The 26,403-nt window shown below is 46.9% G+C and overlaps 1 protein-coding gene and 7 non-coding genes across 10 annotated transcripts; all 8 read left to right on the forward strand.

Moving 5' to 3' along the window:
* The first annotated feature begins 204 nt into the window (after positions 1-204).
* Positions 205-13,150, forward strand: RPS7 (ribosomal protein S7). Of its 3 annotated transcripts, none has more exons than XM_077291384.1 (7): positions 205-387; positions 2,771-2,852; positions 4,182-4,253; positions 7,191-7,334; positions 8,510-8,574; positions 9,371-9,521; positions 11,834-13,150. In XM_077291384.1, exons 2-7 carry the CDS (start codon positions 2,778-2,780, stop codon positions 11,909-11,911), a joined length of 585 nt encoding a protein of 194 aa, XP_077147499.1. In that variant the 5' UTR covers positions 205-387; positions 2,771-2,777; the 3' UTR covers positions 11,912-13,150. The 3 variants fall into 3 exon arrangements, with proteins under 3 accessions (XP_077147499.1, XP_077147497.1, XP_077147498.1); XM_077291382.1 differs by having other exon boundaries at positions 321-387; positions 9,371-9,524; positions 11,834-12,931; XM_077291383.1 differs by lacking the exon at positions 205-387 and adding an exon at positions 451-475 and having other exon boundaries at positions 9,371-9,524; positions 11,834-12,931.
* Positions 1,594-1,815, forward strand: LOC143810736 (small nucleolar RNA SNORA73 family). Its single transcript, XR_013223168.1, has one exon. It is a non-coding gene; the product is annotated as a small nucleolar RNA SNORA73 family (small nucleolar RNA).
* Positions 3,883-4,104, forward strand: LOC143810739 (small nucleolar RNA SNORA73 family). The gene has a single exon (XR_013223170.1). It is a non-coding gene; the product is annotated as a small nucleolar RNA SNORA73 family (small nucleolar RNA).
* On the forward strand, positions 5,277-5,498 carry LOC143810741 (small nucleolar RNA SNORA73 family). The gene has a single exon (XR_013223171.1). It is a non-coding gene; the product is annotated as a small nucleolar RNA SNORA73 family (small nucleolar RNA).
* LOC143810734 (small nucleolar RNA SNORA73 family) lies at positions 7,469-7,690 on the forward strand. The gene has a single exon (XR_013223166.1). It is a non-coding gene; the product is annotated as a small nucleolar RNA SNORA73 family (small nucleolar RNA).
* On the forward strand, positions 8,972-9,193 carry LOC143810733 (small nucleolar RNA SNORA73 family). Its single transcript, XR_013223165.1, has one exon. It is a non-coding gene; the product is annotated as a small nucleolar RNA SNORA73 family (small nucleolar RNA).
* Positions 11,534-11,755, forward strand: LOC143810735 (small nucleolar RNA SNORA73 family). Its single transcript, XR_013223167.1, has one exon. It is a non-coding gene; the product is annotated as a small nucleolar RNA SNORA73 family (small nucleolar RNA).
* Positions 12,431-12,644, forward strand: LOC143810737 (small nucleolar RNA SNORA73 family). Its single transcript, XR_013223169.1, has one exon. It is a non-coding gene; the product is annotated as a small nucleolar RNA SNORA73 family (small nucleolar RNA).
* Positions 13,151-26,403: the final 13,253 nt, after the last annotated feature.

A 26,403-nucleotide genomic window follows, 5' to 3' on the forward strand; every position in this document is an offset into this window, starting at 1 on the left:
CACAAGGCCATCTTGCCTTACGCAGGCGTGTACTATGGAGGACAGAGAATGAACTTCAATCCAATATTGCAGCCAGCATGCAGCCAGCGGGTAAGGAAAGGGTGAATCAAACACCCGAAAACCCCGCCCATATGGCTGAAAACTGTTCCCTCCAAATTCAGGTGACAGAGTCCCTTTAAGAGGACGAGCCTCTAACAAGCGAACGTCTCATAGTCTCCATTCACTTCCGCCCTCACTAGCCATTCACTTCCGCCAGTACAACGTGAGGGCGGGGACAACGGAATGACGTCGCGCCTCGCGTTTCCCATGATCCTTTTCGCCTTGCCGAGATCTGGGCCGCTCTCGCGGGAACTCGCCCTCTTCCTAGGCCGTCACTGAGAGAGGACGGTGAGTGCGGCGGCTCCTCCGGACACAATGTCTCCATTATTTCTTTCTTCCTTTGGTTGGAGGCACGAAATGGCTCCGCAGGCCGGCGGTAAAGACGCGCTTCTTCCCATAGGGGCGAGGCTGTGACTGCGCAGCGCTGTGTGTGCGGCGGATGGGGCCGGATGGTTGTGCATGGAGTGTGGCGGCCGGAGGTGCTGGCGGCAGCGCTGGGAGGTCACGTGGTGTGTGCTCGGCTCCTGCTCTGTATAGTGACCGCTGTATACCGGGGGCGCCGTATTGGTGCCTGCTCGGACTCCGTGCACCGGGCGCTATATGTGTGTCTGCTGCCTTATACCAGGGGCTGTGTAGTCCCCTATAAGGCTAATAGTGGGATGCGCTCCTCTAGGACTGGTGCTGTAGAGGGCCCCCGTGTGCTTTGTGTATGGAGGGGCCCCCCGTGTGCTGTGTGATTGGAGGGGGCCCCCCCGTGTGCCGTGTGTTTGGAGGGGGCCCCCCCGTGTGCCGTGTGTTTGGAGGGGGCCCCCCCGTGTGCCGTGTGTTTGGAGGGGGCCCCCCCGTGTGCCGTGTGTTTGGAGGGGGCCCCCCCGTGTGCCGTGTGTTTGGAGGGGGCCCCCCCGTGTGCCGTGTGTTTGGAGGGGGCCCCCCCGTGTGCCGTGTGTTTGGAGGGGGCCCCCCCGTGTGCCGTGTGTTTGGAGGGGGCCCCCCCGTGTGCCGTGTGTTTGGAGGGGGCCCCCCCGTGTGCCGTGTGTTTGGAGGGGGCCCCCCCGTGTGCCGTGTGTTTGGAGGGGGCCCCCCCGTGTGCCGTGTGTTTGGAGGGGGCCCCCCCGTGTGCCGTGTGTTTGGAGGGGGCCCCCCCGTGTGCCGTGTGTTTGGAGGGGGCCCCCCCGTGTGCCGTGTGTTTGGAGGGGGCCCCCCCGTGTGCCGTGTGTTTGGAGGGGGCCCCCCCGTGTGCCGTGTGTTTGGAGGGGGCCCCCCCGTGTGCCGTGTGTTTGGAGGGGGCCCCCCCGTGTGCCGTGTGTTTGGAGGGGGCCCCCCCGTGTGCCGTGTGTTTGGAGGGGGCCCCGCCGTGTGATTGGAGAGGGGGGCCCCCCCGTGTGCTGTGTGATTGGAGGGGGGCCTCCCCGTGTGCTGTGTGACTGGAGGGGGGCCATACAGTCCATTAATTTGCTGCACATAGTATGAGGTTGTTTGAACTAACCCCCCCACCCAACGTGGATATCCCGCGGGGTCGCTCTCGCGGGCTCTGTCCTTGTGGCGCATGGGAGCGTAGCGTCTTGTGGCGCAGTGACGTACAGTCCCCTTCCACGACGTTGGAGATCATGTCCGTCCCCGGTCTTCTGACTGGTGCGGACGACGTCCTGTATATTCCTACAACTTCCCAGAGCTCTCGGGCGATTACTGGGGAGATAAACCATGCAGGATACACGGCTCTCACGTGTGCGGACGGTTACATGGCTGCTGTTTGGTTGTTTTCTCCATGTAGGACACACGTGTGCGGACGGTTACATGGCTGCTGTTTGGTTGTTTTCTCCATGTAGGACACACGTGTGCGGACGGTTACGTGGCTGCTGTTTGGTTGTTTCCTCCATGTAGGACCCACGTGTGCGGACGGTTACGTGGCTGCTGTTTGGTTGTTTTCTCCATGTAGGACCCACGTGTGCGGACGGTTATGTGGCTGCTGTTTGGTTGTTTTCTCCATGTAGGACCCACGTGTGCGGACGGTTATGTGGCTGCTGTTTGGTTGTTTCCTCCATGTGGGACCCACGTGTGCGGACGGTTACATGGCTGCTGTTTGGTTGTTTCCTCCATGTAGAACTTGTGTGCGGACGGTTACATGGCTGCTGTTTGGTTGTTTTCTCCATGTAGGACACACGTGTGCGGACTGTTATGTGGCTGCTGTTTGGTTGTTTTCTCCATGTAGGACCCACGTGTGCGGACGGTTACGTGGCTGCTGTTTGGTTGTTTACTCCATGTAGGACCCACGTGTGCGGATGGTTACGTGGCTGCTGTTTGGTTGTTTCCTCCATGTAGGACCCACGTGTGCGGACGGTTACGTGGCTGCTGTTTGGTTGTTTACTCCATGTAGGACCCACGTGCGCGGACGGTTATGTGGCTGCTGTTTGGTTGTTTCCTCCATGTAGGACCCACGTGTGCGGACGGTTACGTGGCTGCTGTTTGGTTGTTTCCTCCATGTAGGACACACACCAGTGTGCGGACGGTTACGTGGCTGCTGTTTGGTTGTTTTCTCCATGTAGGACCCACGTGTGCGGACGGTTATGTGGCTGCTGTTTGGTTCGCTCCCCCATGTAGAACACATGTGTACGGACGGTCACCTCTTTGGTTCGCGCCTTCACTAACATGTCCCTCTGTCTTTTTCTTACAGAAAGGCCATGTTCAGCACGAGCGCCAAAATCGTGAAGCCGAATGGCGAAAAGCCGGACGAGTTTGAGTCTGGCATCTCCCAGGTGAGTGCGGTATCCAGACAGAAAGGGCGATTGAGGCACTTACTGGGGTTTTCCATTGCTGCACACTTACCTGCTGGGGTGCAGCATGGTCGGCACATGTCGCTTCCCAGTCATTTGAATAGGACACGTGAACGCCTCCCGTGTGTAAACTGTTCACCATTGCAATGTGAGCGGCCCTGGATGTCCCTGTGTCACCGCTCTCTAATGTGCCTTATATAAAGCCCTGTTGGGTCCATTTTTTTCTGTATATATCCATTCACCTACAGCAAGCTTTCCATGTGGAGGAATAGTAATCTTGGTATATAAGAAAGGTACACGAGGCTGGTCGTTAATGTGGAATTTGCAATGTGTCTGCCAAACTACCTCCAAAAAAGGTGCTTTGCCTGCTGCACATGCTGCACTAGATACAGGTTTTTCTTTCCTCCCCAGTACCGGCCACCATACTGATAGAACCATGAGGCACACAACCGCCCCCAAAAATGTTATGATAGATCCTGTTTCATCAGGGACAAGCCCCTTTTAAAAGCCTCTTCTGTGATCCCATCCCCTCTTGCACAAGCTAGTAGATGTGAAGAGCACGGCCTTTGTGTAGTCGGATGGCTGGGGGTCCCCTCCTTACAATCTCCATATCCTCTAAATAGAATTTCTCTGAAGGGTGCCACTTGCTTTTGGGAATCCTTACATGTCTAAGGCTGTTAACATGTGGCATTTTTGCCGCACTTTTTTTCTGTAGCTAAAACATTCACTATTGATAGTAACAAAAAAAAAGTCTGCGTAGCGGGCTTTTCTGTTTTTTTGTTTATTTTCTTATTCTGTTTTTCCGGCATGATCATGTGTGATTTGTCTACAGTACATGTTTAGAAAGGTAGTTGCATTCATCAACATCTTGCTGCATTTTTACAATCACTGATTTTTATGGGTGATAGAATTGTCATGGAATAAAAAGCAGCTTTCCTACAGGAAAAAAATACTGCAGGAATGCCACATGGGAACATAGGCATTGCAGACAATTTTCCACCTTAACGATAACCCAACGTGGATATCCCGTGGGGTCGCACTCGCGGGCTCTGTCCTTGTGGCGCACGGGAGCGTAGCGTCTTGTGGCGAAGTGACGTACAGTCCCCTTCCACGACGTTGGAGATCATGTCCGTCCCCGGTCTTCTGGCTGGTGCGGACGACGTCCTGTATATTCCTACAACTTCCCAGAGCTCTCGGGCGATTACTGGGGGGAGAAACCATGCAGGATACACAAATGTCTTTGTAGGATGACTTGTCTTACTCAGATGTGACCTGCAGATAACTGATGGTTTCCATTTTTTTTCCTTCTAGGCTCTACTGGAGCTGGAGATGAATTCAGACCTCAAAGCTCAACTAAGGGAACTAAACATTACTGCAGCTAAGGTACGGCCCGACCCTCGTCCTCATTGTTTCCAGTCTCCCAACTAGAGAAATGGCCAGATTTCGGCTTTAACATTTAAGGTACCTTCACACTAAACGATATCGCTAGCGATCCGTGACGTTGCAGCGTCCTGGCTAGCGATATCGTTGAGTTTGACAGGCAGCAGCGATCAGGATCCTGCTGTGATATCGCTGGTCGTTTAGAAAAGTTCAGAACTTTATTTGGTCGTCAGATCGCCGTGTATCGTTGTGTTTGACAGCAAAAGCAACGATGCCAGCGATGTTTTACAATGGTAACCAGGGTAAATATCGGGTTACTAAGCGCAGGGCCGCGCTTAGTAACCCGATGTTTACCATGGTTACCATCGTAAAAGTAAAAAAAACAAACAGTACATACTCGCCCTCTGATGACCGTCCCGTCCCTCGCCGTCCGCTTCCTGCACTGACTGAGCGCCGGCCGTAAAGTGAAAGCACAGCACAGCGGTGACGTCACCGCTCTGCTGTTAGGGCCGGTGCTCAGTCAGTGCAGGGAAGCGGACGCTGGGGGACGCGAAGGTGAGTATGTACTGTTTGTTTTTTTTACATTTTACACTGGTAACCAGGGTAAACATCGGGTTACTAAGCGTGGCCCTGCGCTTAGCAACCCGATGTTTACCCTGGTTACCCGGGGACTTCGGCATCGTTGGTCGCTGGAGAGCGGTCTGTGTGGCAGCTCTCCAGCGACCAAACAGCGACGCTGCAGCGATCGTTGTCTGTATCGCTGCAGCGTCGTTTAGTGTGAAGGTACCTTTACAGACATTCTAGTTTCTCTCCTCATTGATGGTTTCCTCAACCTCTCCCCGTGCAATTTAATTGTGATGATCACGTACAGTTTCGATATATCTGGTATTTAGTAGCGGGCACAATCACTTCTTCAGACCTGAGATGTTGGCAGTGCCAACTGCACTGTAATTCTGTCCTGTAGACCACTAATGATGGCAAATGTGTCTTGCTCCGTTGCATAGACATGTTTGCATAAGTCTTAACCTAACGTGGATATCCTGCGGGGTCGCTCTCGCGGGCTCTGTCCTTGTGGCGTATGGGAGCGTAGCGTCTTGTGGCGCATTGACGTACAGTCCCCTTCCACGACGTTGGAGATCATGTCCGTCCCCGGTCTTCTGGCTGGTGCGGACGACGTCCTGTATATTCCTACAACTTCCCAGAGCTCTCGGGCGATTACTGGGGAGATAAACCATGCAGGATACACGGTTGACACGAGTGCAGAATTTTTATTATAATTGTTAAATAATGCTTTTTCTTAAACTGGCTTTCTTGGATTTACAAATTATCCTTAGGCCTGCTTCACATAGCTGTATTATAGAGGTTTTTGGTTCTGGAACCTTGTCTTTCCACAACTTCTTCACTGAACATCACCAGGTCCAGCACTAAGTCTCTGCTACTCCTCCCAGCGTGTTATTGGCTGCAGGAGTGTAGACAATGGTAAGGCTCCACCTGATTTGCCGGCATGAGCCATTGATTGGTTGCAGCGCTGTCAACGTAGATGGCAATCAGTGAGTGCAGTGGCTCGTACCATCAACTCTGGCGAGGCTTACCAATTGCCAGTGTTGTTAATGTGACGTCTGTGCAGCAGACAATAACATACTGGGAGTAGTGGCTGAAACTCAGTGCTGGACCAGGTGAGGGTGTGTAAAGATTTTATTTATTTTTAAACAAACCAGCCGGGGATTGTGATTTTCTGAAACTGGAAAAAAAACAAACCTTTATGCTATGTGCGCACGTTCAGGATTTCTAGCTTTTTTTAAGCGTTTTTTCAGATGTTTTCAGTCGAAAAAACGCTAAAAAAAACTTACATAAGCATCCCATTTTTAATGCATTCGGCATTTTTTGTGCACATGCGTTTTTTTCCGTGGCAGAATTGCATTCCAGAAAAAAACGCAGCATGTTCATTCTTTGTGCGGAATCGCGGGGATTCCGCACACGTAGGAATGCATTGATCCGCTTACTTTCCGCATGTGGCTATGCCCACCATGCGGGAAGTAAGCGGCTCATGTGCGGTGGGTACCCAGGGTGGATGAGAGGAGACTCTCCTCCAGGCCCTGAGAACCATATACCTGTTAAAAAAAAAAAAAAAAAGAATTAAAATAAAAATGGCCTTCACGCTCCCCTCGATGCTTCCGTTCCCAGTAATGCCTCGCAGCAATGACCCCAGATGACGTAGAATCGCGTGAGACCGCTATGTCATCACAGGTCATTGCCGTGAGGCATTACTGGGAACGGGAGCATCGCGAGGAGCGAGAAGGCTGTGGGTGCCGCCGGAAGGTGAGAATATCACGATTTTTTAATTATTTTTAACATTACTATTGCATAGGCAGAATCAATAGTAAAAATTTGGTCACACTTGTCAAACACTATGCTTGACAAGTGTGACCAACCTGTCAATCATTTTTCCAAGTGATCCTACAGATCTCTTGGACAACGCTAGCATTCTGCAAGTTAATTACACTTGCAAAACGCTAGTGTTTAGTGGGAATACACATACCAATTCCACATACGCTTTACCCACGGCAGGGAGTTGCGGAATTGCTGCAGAAATTTCCGCTGCAATTCCGGACGTGTGCACGTAGCCTTAAGGCTCCATTGAACCTTGGGTCTTCACAGTATCTCTGTACATCAGACATCAGCATTTCCATAAAAAAAAAAGTGGTGCGGCGTTCTCATTTATGTCAAAGGTTTAAAATTGGCAAACATAGCAATTTACTATTATTGATGAGACGTCGCTCCCCCAGTCCTCGAGCTGCTGACTGACCATGTTCTCACTATTACTGTGCATACAGTGACGTCTGTCAGTCAGCAGCTCGAGCCCACAGGACTGCGGATCATGAATATCTGATCACTTTGGGGAAAATAGCGCTGTAGCTATAATTTTCTTATTTCTGGCAGGAAATTGAAGTTGGAGGTGGTAGAAAAGCAATAATCATCTTCGTTCCAGTCCCTCAGCTGAAATCTTTCCAGAAGATCCAAGTCAGGCTGGTGCGCGAGCTGGAGAAAAAGTTCAGCGGCAAGCATGTGGTCTTCATCGCTCAGGTGTGTGCTCGGGGTATTGGAGGCTATCTCCTAGGAGTCTCGGGGGTTGTGCACATGGGCTGTTTTCTCACAGTCTGCCTGGAGTTCCCGAGCAGTAAATCCGCTGGGATAGTGAATTCTTAACTATTCTTCACCCAACGTGGATATCCCGCGGGGTCGCTCTCGCGGGCTCTGTCCTTGTGGCGTATGGGAGCGTAGCGTCTTGTGGCGCAGTGACGTACAGTCCCGTTCCACGACGTTGGAGATCATGTCCGTCCCCGGTCTTCTGGCTGGTGCGGATGACGTCCTGTATATTCCTACAACTTCCCAGAGCTCTCGGGCTGTGACTGGGGAGATAAACCATGCAGGACACATCCAGATATTCAAATGTGCTTAAAAATGAGCTTGTCTTTATTGTCAGACTTGTGCTTTTCACCCGTGGTGGCCATTTTTGGTTAATTGACAACAGGAAATGACTCCATACTATTTGTCGCTTTTCAATATATTTATCACCAGTGACCAACAACATGGCTGTAGATCAGCTTCACTTGTGAAGATGGCTACTAAAATAAGATGGCGTAGGCAAATTAAGTAAATGATGAATATTAGACATAAATTACAAGAGCATTCCTCAAGGAAAAGGAAACCTGTCTGCGGGTTCACGCCGTCCTACACGGGCAGCATCTCGAGGGTGTTGGCGTCATTACAATTACTTGTGCACTGTTGGGTCGGTGTGGATCCTGGTACCACTGCAGGGAAATGGTGAAATGAAGCCGCCAGCTGGTATTTTATGCTGCCTTTTCTTAGGGCAACCTGAATCTGTGGACACGATCCCTTTAAACTCTACTTTTATTTGCTGTTTAATTTTTTACCATTTCCGACATTGCATCCTCATGGCAGAGAGTAAGGTCACCTTCCTACAAAAGCAAGTTTGTCGTTCCTGGCGGAATTACCAGGTTCGATCTGGGCCCAGTGGGGAAAGGATGACTTTCACATCTTACCATTGGACATATAGACTGTCTTGGTAAACTGTGTAATCCTACTTCCAGACGATATGAAATAAGACTGGGGGTATTGAGGACCCTGGTTTTGCCTCAAGTGCAGATTTTTTTTAAAATATTTAATTCTATTCCTGCAGATATAAGTTTCTGTGATAGTCAGCAGGCATTCATTACTTATATTAACTCCTCCTACAGAGAAGGATCTTGCCCAAACCAACAAGAAAAAGCCGCACGAAAAACAAGCAGAAGCGTCCCAGAAGGTAAGGGACGACGGTGGTCGCGGGCACGTCTGTTGTGCTCTTCTTCAGCTAACTTGGTCTGCATACCACTTCGTTGGAGCTGGGATAAATTGCGTGAAAGAGCCAAGTTGCATTATTAAACACCCTTGCATTAGGACAAAAAAATGTGACTTTGCAAAGGATTTTAAGCCAAAAATCTGGCAAACAAGCTTTGATGAATTACCCCCTATTGGTTTGTTTTTCATATGGCGGAAAGACTGAGTTCCATGTTTCTTTGGTTCTTATGTCATACATGTTTGTTTATTTTTTATCTTTCTATATGCAAAAAATGGATGGAAGTGTCCCAAGCTTTTTGCAGTAGTCTGTGAAAAAAAAGTGGAGATCACGCAGATGGCATGTGTGGCCTGTTTTGTAAGCACCAACGTGGATATCCCGCGGGGTCGCTCTCGTGGGCTCTGTCCTTGTGGCGTATGGGAGCGTAGCGTCTTGTGGCGCAGTGACGTACAGTCCCCTTCCACGACGTTGGAGATCATGTCCGTCCCCGGTCTTCTGGCTGGTGCGGACGACGTCCTGTATATTCCTACAACTTCCCAGAGCTCTCGGGCGATTACTGGGGAGATAAACCATGCAGGATACACTTGTAGTTATAGTTAAAACTGACACATTTCTGTCCAAAAGTAATGACTGCTTTCTTGTCAAATAAAAACTAAGTTTACGTGGGGTAAATAAAACTTGTGCTGTATTTTTGGCCATTTTAATGTAATTTTATGGTACTGAATGTTGGTGAAGATTGTTTGACCATTTTCTTCTTATTTAGCCGTACCCTGACAGCAGTACACGATGCCATCCTAGAAGACTTGGTGTTCCCAAGTGAAATTGTGGGCAAGAGAATCCGTGTGAAGTTGGACGGCAGTCGGCTCATCAAAGTCCATTTGGACAAGGCACAACAGAACAATGTGGAACACAAGGTAGTGGTTGGAATTCGGTTCAGATGTTGTCCCGGGGTCTTGTATCATCCGACTCATGATCTGGTCTTTGATTGTAGTCTTGTATTTGTATTTTATATATTTGGTTTAGATCGGTGGTTACTTGGATCCTGAGTAATGATGAGCGAATATACTCGTTACTCGGGATTTCTCGAGCACGCTCGGGGGTCCTCCCAGTATTTATTACTGCTCGGAGATTGTTTTCATCGCCGCAGCTGAATGATTTACAGCTATTAGCCAGCATAAGTACATGTGGGGGTTGCCTGGTTGCTAGGGTATCCCCACATGTACTTATGCTGGCTATCAGATGTAAATCATTCAGCTGCGGCAAGAAAAACTAAATCTCCGAGCACTAAAAAATACTCGGAGGACCCCCGAGCATGCTCGAGAAATCTCAAGTAACGAGTATATTCGCTCATCACTAGTCCTGAGACCACCACTGATTGCTCAGAAGACTTTTTGCAGAAGGGTGTGCACAGTGGTCTTTAGTCCCATACGCCTTTTTTTTACACCATTCCTACTGAAACACTGATCCTAGGACCCACTGATCTACAGCTCATTAAAAAAATAAATACAGAAAAACTCAGATCTCAGTTTATCACTTGTGGGGATTTTTTATTTATTTATTTTTTTAAAGTAATTTGTATTTGTCTTTGCGGAAGTCGCAATTGATAAATCTGGCAAAAACAGCTGGAATTGCCCACAAAGAGAGAAACAAACAGGCGAGAGGAATACAAATGTATTGGGTGTAAAAGAAGAGGGAACAGCACAAAACTAGTGCAAAGTCAATGAATAATTTGGGCCTTTCAGTTTTGTTGCCCATAAAGGGAATCTGTCGACAGACTTCTGCCACCTAATCTCAGAGCAGCATAATCTAGAGACAGACCCTGATTCCGGCAATTTGCCTCTTACTTTGCTTCTTGCTGTAATTTAGATACAATCACTATTTTATCAGCAGGAGATTATCATTAGTGTACTAGTAAACCTTCTGCTAGGCCTTCTGTAGGCCTCCATATTGATGAGCTGGGTATATCTCTTCCCCATCACTGATTGGCTTTGTTCACATGGTGGTGTTAGGTGGGTTATACAGAGCTCAGCATTCTGGGATCTGGTAGATCTGCAGCAGAGAAAACGGGGATTTTATCAGAACTACAGCAAGCACCCCCAGGAAGGTGACAGGGTCTCTGTCTCTAAAACATGCTGCTTTCGGATGGGGTGGGAAAAATTGGGGACACATTCTCTTGAAACCACAAGGTGACCAGTCACTGATGGTCATTACTCTTGCTTTCCCAGGTGCTGTAATTTTGGCCAAAACTACAGTAATGCATTTCCCATAACTCCTTGACTTATTGCTGCTGAAAGAAATACCGTTAAATACTTAGAGATGGGCTGGATTCACACAACAGTAAAGCTCCCAAATTTTACAGTCCTATATGTGGTCAGACCGGCTACTACGGTTGTAACATGGGCCACTATAATTCGGTCGTGGGAATTTAGCCCCAGAAATTGGGGTCTTTAAGTAACTAGATTAGGGCGGTGTCTGGGTGGAGGAACCAACACGTTCAGAAAATGTCATGATTTTTAATGGGAGCTGTGATGCTTGGTTGCAGAATTGGTTTATGAACATCTGCTACCTGGTTTCTTTGTAAAAATGTGGAAACTCCTCCACCACTCAATACACTGATTACAGGGGGTCCTAACTGGTTGAGCCTTGATCTTTCGCAGGACCTTGGAAAGAGTGATGCTCATAGTGGTTGTAACATCTGTCCTTTCCCATACATTGAGACATCAGTGATTTTGTTTTTGCCACTTCTAAATTCCATTTCACCTCGTGTAATAGGGTCGTTCGCTCATATTTATTAATACTCTGACCCCCAAAGATATCGACATTATTTAATTCTAGAAGTTTTACCAGTCATTGAGGGCTGACGAATTGTCTTTAGCATGAATAGAAAGTGTAATCTTAATCATTGAGTTTTTGTTGCACTTCTGTCCCAACGTGGATATCCCGCGGGGTCGCTCTCGCGGGCTCTGTCCTTGTGGCGTATGGGAGCGTAGCGTCTTGTGGCGCAGTGACGTACAGTCCCCTTCCACGACGTTGGAGATCGTGCCCGTCCCCGGTCTTCTGACTGGTGCGGACGACGTCCTGTATATTCCTACAACTTCCCAGAGCTCTCGGGCGATTACTGGGGAGATAAACCATGCAGGACACAGACTATGAAACCTTCTATTAATCTTTAATATAAATGTATATAACTTATTTTTTTACTAACCTGCTTTTCCTCTTCAATTAGGTTGAAACATTTTCTGGTGTCTACAAGAAACTCACAGGCAAAGATGTGGTTTTCGAGTTTCCAGAATTCCAGTTGTAAAGTGCAAATGTTCTAATAAAAAAAAGTACTTGTTATGTTGGTTTCCGTTTCTTAGTTGATGCAGTCGTTGTGGCATCTGGCACAAATACTTTTCGGAACTGTCATGGTTTTTTTTTCCCCCCTTTCTAATGCAAAATATCCAACATAAAATTAGAGGAGAGGAGAGCCAAATATATAAAGGAAATTGCTAGTATTGGCCTCAAACTAAAGTGCATCTGAGCATCACTGCTTCATGTTTCCTAAGAGATAAAGAGACCTCGTTGTGCCAACCATTGATTCATTACTTATGAGCCACGGACTCGCTGTATTCTGTGATCTTTGTTACTTGCACAAGTCTAGTGGTGTTTGTCCAGTGATAGTTGGATCAATATGGTAAGTGGAAAGTAAGAGCCGATATGATTGTATATATACATATTTTTAAGTCTATATACCCACATCTACATCCTGTGATTGAGTTGTAATTATTGCATGTGATTTTAATTTTGTCTTCTGTTTTGAATGGGTTTACGATTCTTTTCACCAACGTGGATATCCCGCGGGGTCGCTCTTGTGGGCTCTGTCCTTGTGGCGTATGGGAGCGTAGCGTCTTGTGACGTACAGTCCCCTTCCACGACGTTGGAGATCATGTCCGTCCCCAGTCTTTCGGCTGGTGCGGACGGCGTCCTGTATATTCCTACAACTTCCCAGAGCTCTCGGGTGATTACTGGGGAGATAAACCATGCAGGATACACACCATTGCTTGTTTCATCTCGAACCCCCTTAGATGCCACTATCAATAGCAACAGTGGTATTTACATGGTTAACAGAGACGGGGGTCTCCTTTCATCTGCATTTGTACAATGTGTTCATAGAATACCTAGGGTTGCTATGGATGCCAGCTACGCCATAAGCTGTGTTTAATGGGCACGTCGGTGTAGCTATCACAGTTCTGATCCATCGCTGTACATTAGTATTGATGGATATTAGATATATATAAATTAGATATATGTAAATTATTCAAGTTCCATAATGGGACTAAGTAAAAAAAAAACAAAACAACAAAACACTGTACCTTCACTATTAGAAATTGTTTTACGTAAAAACAAAATTACACGTAATTGATTTTGTGGCATCTGGACATCATAAATGACAGAAATTTAGTTTTTTTTTCTTCAATATGCCACTGAAATTAAAAAAAAAAACAAAAAAAAACAACTTTTTTCTTCAGAGTGTTATCACTGAAAATGTTATTTCATCTTGAAAATGAACAAAAATAAATGGTTGCTTAATACTTTTTGCCAAAAAGTTTGCATTTGGTGTATAGAAGTAGCAAAACATAAAAAAGAAAAAAAATCTGCTATTGATATACCAGTAATCATATTGACTCAAAGAATAGCATTGTCTTCTCTTTTTCCACAATGAAGAATTTATTTATTTTTTTTAATTTACACAGTTCACAATTTCTGTTTTTGTTAATTCTGCCCAAAAATTAGAGTAAGGCTGTGTTCACACGTTGCAGATTATTCACGTTTTTTTTCCCTATAAAAACGCAAATCTGCATACATTATGCATCCTATCATTTTTAATGAATTCCGCATGTTTTGTGCACATGATTTGCACATGTTTTGTGCACATTTCCGCAAAAAAAACGCATACCGCACAAAATCCGGACATGCTCTATCTCTTTGCGGTTTTTTTGCGGATTTCCCACTCCAAAATGCATTGGGAAGTGTCTGGAAAAAACCGCGGCAAAAACGTGTCAAAACCGCGGCAAAAACGCATGCGGATTTCTTGCAGAAAATGTCCGGAATTCTCAGGAATTTTCTGCAAGAAATCCTGAACGTGTCCACATAGCCTTAAGGTCGTTCAAATAATATGATGAACCCCAAATTAGTTCAAATAAAAATGTAAACTTGTGACGCAAAAAAAAAAGAAATGTCCGCTCTTGTATAGATGAGATGGCAGAAAAATAAGTTGTAGCTCTCACAATACTCACAATATTTTGGGGGTGAAAAAAAAAAAAGCGGTTCAGTGTGCTAAGGTGTATGTATATAAAAAAATAAAAATCTGGCATCGCTGTACTTTTACCGACCACACCCAAAAGGCAAAAAAAAAGTGTTAACCCCTTAACGACCGCCGATACGCCTTTTAACGGCGGCCGCTAAGGGTACTTAAACCACAGCGCCGTTAATTAACGGCGCTGTGGAAAAAGTGAATAGCGCCCCCCAGAGTCGGATTTTCTCTGGGGTCTCGGTTGCCGAGGGTAGCCGAGACCCCAGAGAACATGATTCGGGGGGTTTTTACCGACCCCCGAGTTGCGATCGCCGGTAATTAACCGTTTACCGGCGGTCGCAACAAAAAAAAAAAAAAAAACGCGATTTGCCGTTTAATTTCTCTGTCCTCCGATGTGATCGCACATCGGAGGACAGAGAAATGTGGTCCCCGATGGCCCCCAATAGCCCCCCAATACTTACCTACCTCCCCCGGTGCTCCTCGTGTCTCCCCATGGGCGCCGCCATCTTTTTTCCGGGAAAAAATGGCGGGCGCACGCGCAGTGCGCCCGCCGCCCGGCACCCGGATGTTCTTTGGGGTCTCGGCTGCCGGGGGTAGCCGAGACCCCAAAGAACATGATCGGGGTCGGTTTGCACCGACCCCTGCTTTGCGATCGCCGGTAATTAACAGTTTACCGGCGACCGCAAAAAAAAAAAAAAAAAAAAAGCGATCAGTTATTTCTCTGTCCTCTGATGTGATCGCACATCAGAGGACAGAGAAATAGGGGGATTCGGGGACCCTATCATACTCACCCGGGGTCCCTGGGTCCTCTTCTGTCTTCTCCTGCCAGCCGGCTTTTTCATCATGGCGGGCGCATGCGCAGTGCGCCCGCCATCTGCTGCCATCTGCCGGCCGGCAGGAGAAGACAAGTTGGGGCTAAAATTAGGGTTAGGGTTAGGGTTAGAGTTAGGGTTAGGGTTAGGGTTGGGGCTAAATTTAGGGTTAGGGCTAGGGTTAGGGTTAGGCTACTTTCACACTAGCGTTTTTTGGCTTCCGTCGCAATGCGTCGTTGGAGAAAAAACGCATCCTGCAAAAGTGCTTGCAGGATGCGTTTTTTCTCCATTGGCTTGCATTAGCGACGCATTGCGACGGATTGCCACATGTCGCATCCGTCGTGCGACGGATGCGTCGTGCTTCGGCGGACCGTCGACACAAAAAAAACTACATGTAACTTTTTTGTGCGACGTGTCCCACATATTTCAGTGCCACGTGCCACGTATTTAAGTGACACGTGCCACGTATCAAAGTGCCACGTGCCACATATTTCAGTGCCACGTATCAAAGTGCCACGTGCCACGTATCAAAGTGCCACGTGCCACGTATCAAAGTGCCACGTGCCACATATTTCAGTGCCACGTGCCACGTATCAAAGTGCCACGTGCCACGTATCCCAAAGTGCCACGTGCCACATCTTTCAGTGCCACGTGCCACGTATCAAAGTGCCACGTGCCACATATTTCAGTGCCACGTATCAAAGTGCCACGTGCCACGTATCAAAGTGCCACGTGCCACGTATCAAAGTGCCACGTGCCACGTATTTCAGTGCCACGTATTTAAGTGACACGTATCACGTATAAGTGCCACGTGTCACGTATTTAATTGCCACATATTTAAGTGCCACGTATCAAGATTTTCCATGGAGAACAGACACATCCAGAGATATGTCTGCTCTCCACGGCTGCAGCAACACACTGACAGGAGCCATAGTTCCTGTCGGTGTGTCACTGCGCATGCGCGAGCGAGTTTACCGGCGGTCATTGACCCCGGCACTCTCGCTTAACGGCAGTGCTGCGTGGGAAAGTTCAACGCAGCTGTACTGCTGTTAACCGAGACGCCGGAGTCATTGAACTCCGGAACAGTACGCGATACACTGCTAGGAGCTTCGCTCCTGGCAGTGTATCGCCGGAGAGCAGCCGATCGGCGTGGGACACTCGTTTTATGGATTCTGCGGACAGGGAGTATGAATTTGGTTTATTATTTTTGGATTTTTTCCTGGAGGATCGAGGGCTTCGCCTACAAGTGTGCTGTTGGTGAGTATATACTCTGTGTTATATGTTGTATGTACTGTGTGTCATGTATGTGTATTGTGTGTAGGTGTTTTGTGTAACTTTACAATTGTGCTAAGTCGCCGGACACAGGGACAACTCTCCCATCCTAATACCGGATGGGAGTAGTAGTCCCATACGGCGACTTAGCACAATGGTGGCACTAGCGTCGCATGGGGACACACACACGCACACACACGCACACACACACACACAGAAGGACTCCATGCTGCTTCACTGGGGGGCGGGGGCTTCCCTCTTCCTGTCCGACGTCACGTCCGGTCCTGGGTGTCAACCCCTCCGTACAAAGACGCCGACACCCAGGACAAAGGCGCTGTGTGTGGAAGGTAATATGGGGCCCTAGGGGGATACGCAGACACGCCGCTGCGTAAAGAATTGACATGTCAATTCTTTTTACGCCGGCGTGTTTGCAGACAAAAGCGCCGCGTTTTTTTGCGGTGTGTCTGAACGGCAAAGTGAATTTCTCATTCACTTTGCCGGCAGACGAAAATGACATTGCGCATTTTTGAAAAGCGCCCGCAAAATAGCGCTCAAAAATGCGCTATGTCTGAAAGTAGCCTAAGGCTTCTTTCACACTTGCGTCGGTACGGGGCGGTCGCAATGCGTCGGCCCGATGTACCGACGCACGTTGTGAAAATTGTGCACAACGTGGGCAGCGGATGCAGTTTCTCAACGCATCCGCTGCCCAGTCTATGTCCTGGGGAGGAGGGGGCAGAGTTACGGCCACGCATCCGCGGAAATGGCGGACGCGACGTACAAAAAAAAGGTTACATTGAACTTTTTTTGTGACGACGGGGGCTAAAGTTATGGTTAGGGTTGGGGCTAAAGTTAGGGTTAGAGTTGGGATTAGGGTTAGGGTTTGGATTAGGGTTGGGATTAGTGTTACGTTTGGGATTAGGGTTGGGATTAGGGTTAGGATTAGGGTTAGGGGTGTGTTGGATTTAGGGTTTTGATTAGGGTTATGGTTAGGGTTGAGATTAGGGCTGTTTTGGGGTTAGGGTTGTGATTATCGTTAGGGTTGTGATTAGGATTATGGATCGGGTTGAGATTAGGGTTAGGGCTGTGTTGGGGTTAGGGTTGGAGTTAGAATTGGGGGGTTTCCACTGTTTAGGTACATCAGGGGGTCTCCAAACACGACAGCCAATTTTGCGCTAAAAAAGTCAAATGGTACTCCCTCCCTTCTGAGCTCTGCCGTGCGCCCAAACAGTGGTTTACCCCCACATATGGGGCATCAGCGTACTCGGGATAAATTGGACAACAACTTTTGGGGTCCAATTTCTCCTGTTACCCTTGTGAAAATAAAAACTTGGGGGCTAAAAATCTTTTTTGTTGGAAAAAAATATATTTTTTTATTTTCACTACTCTGCATTATAAATTTCTGTGAAGCACTTGAGCTTTCAAAGTTCTCACCACATATCTAGATAAGTTCCTTAGGGGGTCTAGTTTCCAAAATTTGGTCACTTGTGGGGGTTTCTACTGTTTAGGTACATTAGGGGTCTGCAAACGCAACATAACGCCCGCAGACAATTCTATCAAAGTCTGCATTGCAAAATGGCGCTCCTTCCCTTCCGAGCTCTGCCGTGCGCCCAAACAGTGGTTTACCCCCACATATGGGGTACCAGCATACTCAGGACAAATTGGACAACAACTTTTGGGGTCCAATTTCTCTTGTTACCCTTGTGAAAATAAAAATTTGGGGGCTAAAAAAATCTTTTTTGTGGGAAAAAAAATATTTTTTATTTTCACTACTCTGCATTATAAACTTCTGTGAAGCACTTGGGCATTCAAAGTTCTCACCACATATCTAGATAAGTTCCTTGGGGGGTCTATTTTCCAAAATGGGGTCACTTGTTGGGGGTTTCTACTGTTTAGGTACATTAGGGGTCTGCAAAGGCAACATAACGCCCGCAGACAATTCTATCAAAGTCTGCATTCCAAAATGGCACTCCTTCCCTTCCGAGCTCTGCCGTGCGCCCAAACAGTGGTTTACCCCCACATATGGGGTACCAGCATACTCAGGACAAATTGGACAACAACTTTTGGGGTCCAATTTCTCTTGTTACCCTTGTGAAAATAAAAACTTGGGGGCTAAAAAAATCTTTATTGTTAAAAAATATATATTTTTTATTTTCACGACTCTGCATTATAAACTTCTGTGATGCACTTGGGCATTCAAAGTTCTCACTACACATCTAGATAAGTTCCATGGGGGGTCTAGTTTCCAAAATGGGGTCACTTTTGGGGGGTTTCTGCTGTTTAGGCACATCAGGGGCTCTCCAAACGCGACATGGCGTCCGATCTCAATTCCAGTCAATTTTGCATTGAAAAGTCAAATGGCGCTCCTTTGCTTCCGAGCTCAGCCATGCGCCCAAACAGTGGTTTACCCCCACATATGGGGTGTCGGCGTACTCAAGACAAATTGTACAACAGCTTCTGGGGTCCATTTTCTCCTGTTACCCTTGGTAAAATAAAAATTTGGAGGCAAAAAGATCATTTTTGTAGAAAAAATGCGATTTTTTTATTTTCACGGCTCTACGTTATAAACTTCTGTGAAGCACCTGGGGGTTTAAAGTGCTCACCACACATCTAGATAAGTTCCTTAAGGGGTCTAGTTTCCAAAATGGTGTCATATGTGGGGGGTCTCTACTGTTTAGGCACATCAGCGGCTCTCCAAACGTGACATGGCGTCCGATCTCAATTCCAGCCAATTCTACATTGAAAAAGTAAAACGACACTCCTTCTCTTCCAAGCTCTGCGGTGCGCCCAAACAGTGGTTTACCCCCATATATGGGGTATCGACGTACTCAGGAGAAATTGCACAACAACTTTTGTGGTCTAATTTCTCCTGTTACCCTTGTGAAAATAAAAATTTGGGGGCAAAAAGATCATTTTTGTAGAAAAAATGAGATTTTTTATTTTCACGGCTCTACGTTATAAACTTCTGTGAAGCACTTGGGGGTTCAAAGTGCTCACCACACATCTAGATAAGTTCCTTGGGGGGTCTAGTTTCCAAAATGGTGTCACTTGTGGGGGGTTTCCACTGTTTAGGCACATCAGGGACTCTCCAAACGCGACATGGCATCCGATCTCAATTCCAGCCAATTCTGCATTGAAAAAGTCAAACGGTGCTCCTTCACTTCCAAGCTCTGCGGTGCGCCCAAACAGTGGTTTACCTCCACATATGGGGTATCGACGTACTCAGGAGAAATTGCACAACAATTTTTGTGGTCTAATTTCTCCTGTTACCCTTGTGAAAATAAGAATTTGTGGGCGAAAAAATCATTTTTGTGAAAACAAATGCGATTTTTTATTTTCACGGCTCTACGTTATAAACTTCTGTGAAGCACTTGGGGGTTCAAAGTGCTCACCACACATCTAGATAAGTTCCTTGGGGGGTCTAGTTTCCAAAATGGTGTCACTTGTGGGGGGTTTCCACTGTTTAGGCACATTAGGGGCTCTCCAAACGCGACATGGCGTCCGATCTCAATTCCAGCCAATTCTGCATTGAAACAGTCAAACGGTGCTCCTTCACTTCCAAGCTCTGCGGTGCGCCCAAACAGTGGTTTACCTCCACATATGGGGTATCGGCGTACTCAGGAAAAATTGCACAACAAAATTTGTGGTTAAATTTCTGTTTTTACACTTGTGAAAATTAAAAAAAAATGGTTCTGAAGTAAAATGTTTGCAAAAAAAAGTAAAATGTTAATTTTTTTCTTCCACATTGTTTTAGTTCCTGTGAAGTACGTAAAGGGTTAATAAACTTCTTGAATGTGGTTTTGAGCAGCTTGAGGGGTGCAGTTTTTAGAATGGTGTCACACTTGGTTATTTTCTATCATATAGACCCCTCAAAATCACTTCAAAGGTGATGTGGTCCCTAAAAAAAACATGGTGTTGTAAAAATGAGAAATTGCTGGTCAACTTTTAACCCTTATAACTCCCTAACAAAAAAAAAAATTGTTTCCAAAATTGTGCTGATGTAAAGTAGACATGTGAGAAATGTTATTTATTAACTATTTTTTGTGACATATCTCTCTGATTTAAGGGCATAAAAATACAAAGTTTGAAAATTGCAAAATTTTAAAAATTTTCGCCATATTTCCATTTTTTTCATAAATAATCGCAAGTAATATCGAAGAAATGTTACCACTAACTTGAAGTACAACATGTCACGAAAAAACAATCTCAGAATCAGCGGGATCCGATAAAGCGTTCCAGAGTTATAACCTCATAAAGTGACACTGGTCAGAATTGTAAAAATTGGCTCGGTCATTAAGTACCAAATTGGCTCTGTCACTAAGGGGTTAAATAGCTTGTATGTTTATTCTGCCTCCCAAAAAATCAGTATAATGGCTCACTCACGAGCGACTCACTTGGGACGAGTGTTTTGTCTGATGGCACTCTGACCAATGTTACATAATGGAGCAATGCAGATCTGTGTTTTCTTGCACAGACTGAATCTCTGTGTGTGTGTGCAACTGCAAGTTGCTGTGAAAATCTGACTACATGCATCCATTCAAGTCTATCCTTCAGACTTCAACAATGAAGATGTTCGAAACAGCGGACATGTCCTTGGAAAGATGTGGGCTCACCACCGAAGCCCACATCAAAGGGAGGGACCCGGAAGTTGGCGTAAATGTACGCCTGGTGTCTGTAAGGGGTTAAATTATAGTTGCAGAAATTCTGCAATGTCAAAAACTAAGCAAAAGCTCATCTTGGGAGCATAGCCTAAGGCCACGCTACCATGTTCAGTATTTGGTGAGTTTTTTACCTCAGAATTTCTAACCCAATAACGAGTGTGGGAAAACTGGAGAAGTGGCGACGTGTTTCTATTATACTTTTCCGCTGAGTGTTCTACTGGTTTTGGCTTACAAATACTGACCTGTGTGGACATGGCCTTAAGGTACCGTCACATTAAGCGACACTGCAGCGATATCGACAACGATGCCGGTCGCTGGAGAGCTGTCACAGACAGCTCTCCAGCGACCAACGATGCCGGTCCCCGGGTAACCAGGGTAAACATCGGGTTACTAAGCGCAGGGCCGCACTTAGTAACCCGATATTTACCCTGGTTACCATTGTAAATGTAAAAAAAACACTACATACTCACCTTCTGATGTCCGTCAGGTTCCTGGCCGTCTGCTTCCCGCACTGACTGTGAGCGCCGGCCGGCCGTAAAGTAAAAGCAGAGCACAGCGGTGACGTCACTGCTGTGCTGTAGGGTTGAGCGACTTTTGCTTTTTTAGGATCGAGTTGGGTTTTGTGAAACCCGACCTTCTCGAAAGTCGGATCGCGTGAAATTGGCCGATTCTACTGTAAGGTCGGGTTCCGGACCGGAACACGAAACCCAATGCAAGTCAATGTGGATTATTTTTTAATTCTCTCTCTCTCTTTGTGTTTGACTACGGAAATCACTGCAGACCAAACGGTAATATGGCTCTATGACGCCGCAGAAACCAGGCCGGAACCTATGTCATCACGCTGCCCACACTCCTTAATTGGCTGAAAAAAATGGCGGGGAAGGCGTCATACAAAACGCGACTTTGGCGTCAAGATCGCCGACCACGTGGCCGATCCCACGCTGGAGTCGGGTCGGGTTTCACGAAACCTGACTTTGCCAAAAGTCGGCGACTTTTGAAAATGAACGATCTGTTTCGCTCAACCCTACTGTGCTGTGCTTTACGGCCGGCGCTCACAGTCAGTTTGGGAAGCAGATGGCCAGGGACCTGACGGACATCAGAAGGTGAGTATGTAGTGGGTTTTTTTACATTTACAATGGTAACCAGGGTAAATATCGGGTTACTAAGCGCGGCCCTGCGCTTAGTAACCCGATATTTACCCTGGTTACCATTGTAAAACATTGCTGGCATCGTTGCTTTTGCTGTCAACGCCGATCTGACGACCAAATAAAGTTCTGGACTTTCAGCAACGACCAGCGATATCACAGCAGGATCCTGATCGCTGCTGCGTGTCAAACACAACGATATCGCTATCCTGGACGCTGCAACGTCACGGATCGCTATCGTTATCGTTGCAAAGTCGTTTAGTGTGAAGATACCTTTAGAGTCCTGAAAGATAAGTCTCCATACTTATACATCAGTATTTACTTGTGCAGCAGTTGGGTGAAAAAATAATTATGGTCAATACAGAACCGCTTGTTTAGTGCAAAATGTCCCATCCTCCGTATTGCTTCATAAGAAAGTGGAGTTTAGGAGAACGGACAGTGGGAGCTGGAAACTCCAAGAATATTCCATGGTTTTTTGTCTAATTTATAGGGAAATTCTATTAAAATGTCTTTAGTTGGACAGCAATAAATAAAGGACAATACATGGAAGCCAATACCGCCATCTAGTGGCCAGAAGGTGGTACAACAGTGCCACATTAACCAGTTCAGCACCAGGCTGTTTAGCTCTCTTCCTGACCAGTCACATTTTCAGGTTTTGTTCATACATGCAATTTAACCCCTTCACCCCCGGAGCTTTTTTCGTTTTTCGCTCCCCTCCTTCCCAGAGCCATAACTTTTTTATTTTTCCGTCAATATGGCCATGTGAGGGCTTATTTTTTGCGGGACGAGATGTACTTTTGAACTATACCATTGGTTTTACCATGCCGTGTAACAGAAAACGGGAAAAAAATTCCAAGTGTGATGAAATTGCAAAAAAAGTGCAATCTCACACTTGTTTTTTGATTGGCTATTTTGCTAGGTTCACCAAATGCTAAAACTTACCTGCCATTATGATTCTCCAGGTCAGTACGAGTTCATAGACACCTAACATGTCTAGGTTATTTTTTATCTAAGTGGTGAAAAAAAAATCCAAAGTTTGCTAAAAAAAAAAAAAAAAAAAATTGCGCGATTTTCCGATACCCGTAGCGTCTCCAATTTTCATGATCTGGGGTCAGGTGAGGGCTTATTTTTTGCGTGCCGAGATGGCGTTTTTAATGATACCATTTTGGTGTAGATACGTTCTTTTGATCGCCCGTTATTACATTTTAATGCAATGTCGCGGCGACCAAAAAACGTAATTTTGGCGTTTTGAATTTTTTTCTCGCTACGCCATTTAGCGGTCAGGTTAATCCTTTGTTTTTATTGATAGATCGAGCGATTCTGAACGCGGCGATACCAAATATGTGTAGGTTTGATTTTTTTTAAAATTATTTTATTTTGATTGGGGCAAAAGGGGGGTGATTTGAACTTTTATATATATATATTTTTTTTTAATATTTTTAAACACTTTTTTTTCTTAATTTTGGCATGCTTCAATAGCCTCCATAGGAGGCTAGAAGCATGCACAACTCGATCGGCTCTGCTACATAGAGGTGAAATACAGATCACCTCTATGTAGCAGAAATGCAGGTGTACTTTGAGCGCCGACCACAGGGTGGCGCTCAAAGCATTCGGCCATCAACAACCATAGAGGTCTCAAGGAGACCTCTGGTTGTTATGGCGATGTACTGCTGACCCCCGATCATGTGACGGGGGTCAGCAATGCGAGCACCTCCGGCCGCGCGGCCGGGAGCGCTAGTTAAATGCCGCTGTCAGCGCTTGACGGCGGCATTTAACTAGTTAATGGGCGCGGGCGGATCACGATTCCGCTCGCGCTCATTGCGCGCACATGTCAGCTGTACAAAACAGCTGACATGTCGCGGCTTTAAGGTGGGCTCAGCGCCAGAGCCCACCTTAAAGCAGGGGATCTGCCAGCTGACGTACTATTCCGTCAGCTGGCAGAAAGGGGTTAAAGAGCTGTAAAATGTCTTAAGACTGGTGAGTATGGAGGAGGAAGCACTGTGTATGCAGCAACTGAGAGTAATAATAATCTTTTTACAGCGCCAACATATTCCGCAGCTTTAGGCCATGTTCACACTTTGCGGTTTTTACCGCGGAACCGCTGCGATTTTGATGCTGCGGGTCCGCAGCAGTTTCCATAGCGTTTCAATTTACATGTAAACCCTATGGAAACCGCAAACTGCTGTGCACATGCTGCGGGAAAAACCGTGCAGAAACGCAGCGGTTTAAAACCCGCAGCATGTCACTTCTTTGTGCAGAATCGCTGCGATTCTGCACCCATAGGAATGCATTGAACCGCTTACTTCCCGCATGGGGCTGTGCCCACGTTGCGGGAAGTAAGTGGCTAATGTGCGGGTGGTACCCGGGGTGGAGGAGAGGAGACTCTCCTCCAGGCCCTGGGAACCATATTTGGGGTGAAAAAAAAAGAATTAAAATAAAAAATCATGTTATACTCAGCGCTGCACGCGGCCGGCCGGTCAGAGTTGTGCGAACAGGACCTGCGGTGACGTCGCGGTCACATGACCGTGACGTCACGAAGGGTCCTTCTTGCTCAGCATCTTTGGAACCGGAGTGCCGGGTGCAGCGCCGAGGAGATCCGGACATCAGAGGGTGAGTATAACCAATTTCTATTATTTTTAACATTACTATTGATGCTGCATATTGCTGCATATGCAGCATCAATAGTATAGGCGGAAACCCGCAGCGGAAACCGCGGAACAAACCGCGATAAATCTGCAGGGATAACCGCAGCGGTTTTGCCCTGCAGATTTATCAAATCCGCTGCGGGAGAACCCGCAGAGGGACGCCTCAAAGTGTGAACATGGCCTTACAGTTTAACAGTTTCAAACACAACAGTCATAAGTAACAATGTTAACAATACAATAATTAAAGCTCAATAAGATGACCCTGCTTGTGAGAGCTTACAATCTACAATGAGGTGGGGAGATACAAAGTACAGGTGTGTATTTACAGTGATGCATTTACAATGATGGTCCAACCATCTTCAGGGAGTGGGAGATAGATGGAAGTAGTGAATGGGCTACACACACAAATATAAAATGACTTTGATTAGGGAACAAGATAGGCCACACTGAACAAATATGTTTTGAGGGAGCGCCTAAAACTATGCAAATTGTGGCTGGTCCTAATTTCTTGGGGTAGAGCATTCCAGAGGATCGGCGCAGCACGGGAGAAGTCTTGGAGTTGGGAGTGGGAGGTACGGATTAGTGCAGAGGTTAGTTGAAAGTCATTTGCAGTGGTCGGCTAGTTGTAAGGGGGTGCCGTACTGTGAAGAGCTTTGTGGGTGAGAACAAGTACTTTGAATTGTATCCTGTAATGAATGGGCAGCCAGTGTAATGACTGGCGAAGAGCGGACGCGTTTGAGTAACGATTAGCTAGATGGACGAACCTGGCTGCTGCATCAAGGATAGACAGGAAAGGGGAAAGTCGCGTGAGGGGGAAGCCAATTAATAGACAGTAGTCCAGGCGGGAGTGGATCAGGGCGACAGGGTTTTTGTTGTTTCTATAGTGAGAAAAGGACGGATTCTAGTGATGTTCTTTAGGTGTAAGCGACATGAGCGGGCAAGAGATTGTATATGGGATGTGAAGGAGAGATCGGAGTCAAACAAAACACCCAGACAGTGTGCCTGCTGTTATTATGGTGCCACCCACGGAGAGGGAAACGTCAGGTTTAGGGAGGTTAGTAGATGGTGGGAGCAGAAGAAGTTCAGTTTTGGAAAGGTTGAGTTTCAGATAGAGAGCGGACATGATGTCGGAGACTGCGGACAGACAGTGGTGTTCTGTAGTACAGCAGGAGTAAGGTCGGGATGACATGTATAGTTGTGTGTCGTCGGCATAAAGATGGTACTGAAAGCCAAATCTGCTGATGGTCTGTCCAATTGGGGCCGCGTAGAGGGAGAAGAGAAGGGGGCCAAGGACTGAGCCCTGGAGTACCCCGACAGTGAGAGGAAGAGGAGATGAAGTGGAGCCAGAAAACAACACTGAAGGAGCGGACAGAAAGATAGGAGGAGAACCAGGAGAGAGCAGTGTCCTTAATGCCTAGTGACTGGAGCCTAGAGAGTAAGAGAGGGTGGTCAACAGTGTCGAAAGCTGCAGAAAGATCGAGAAGAATGAGCAGAGAGTGGTCACCGTTACATTTTGCTGTCAGAAGGTCATTGGTCACTTTGGTGAGTGCAGTTTCTGTCGAGTGTAGGGGGCGGAAGCCAGACTGTGAAGGGTCTAGGACGGACATCATCACATATGTCACTGCAGGCTCACCCGAACAGATTACAGTTCATTCGTCCTGAACAGACTTCATACACAGAAGAATCACGATCCTACCAGTTGCGGTATCAACTTCAGCCCGCGCTCCAGCAACTTCCAGCGCCAAACAGAAGTGTCCAACTCCAAGCACAGTTCACACTGAACAATCTGCAGCTTCCACCCATTACTCTGCAGCTCCAACACACAGACTGCTCAGCTGGCCTGTGCAGTCTCCATTCACAAAGAGACTGCGGATTGTCTCCCATCTACAGGTCACATTTTGGCTGGACACACTAGCAGCACACTCGACTGTTTCATTCAGCAGAATGACTCCCTCAGAAGACTGCCAC

Source organism: Ranitomeya variabilis, chromosome 2 (assembly GCF_051348905.1).
Source record: "Ranitomeya variabilis isolate aRanVar5 chromosome 2, aRanVar5.hap1, whole genome shotgun sequence".
Taxonomy (NCBI): Eukaryota; Metazoa; Chordata; class Amphibia; order Anura; family Dendrobatidae; genus Ranitomeya; species Ranitomeya variabilis.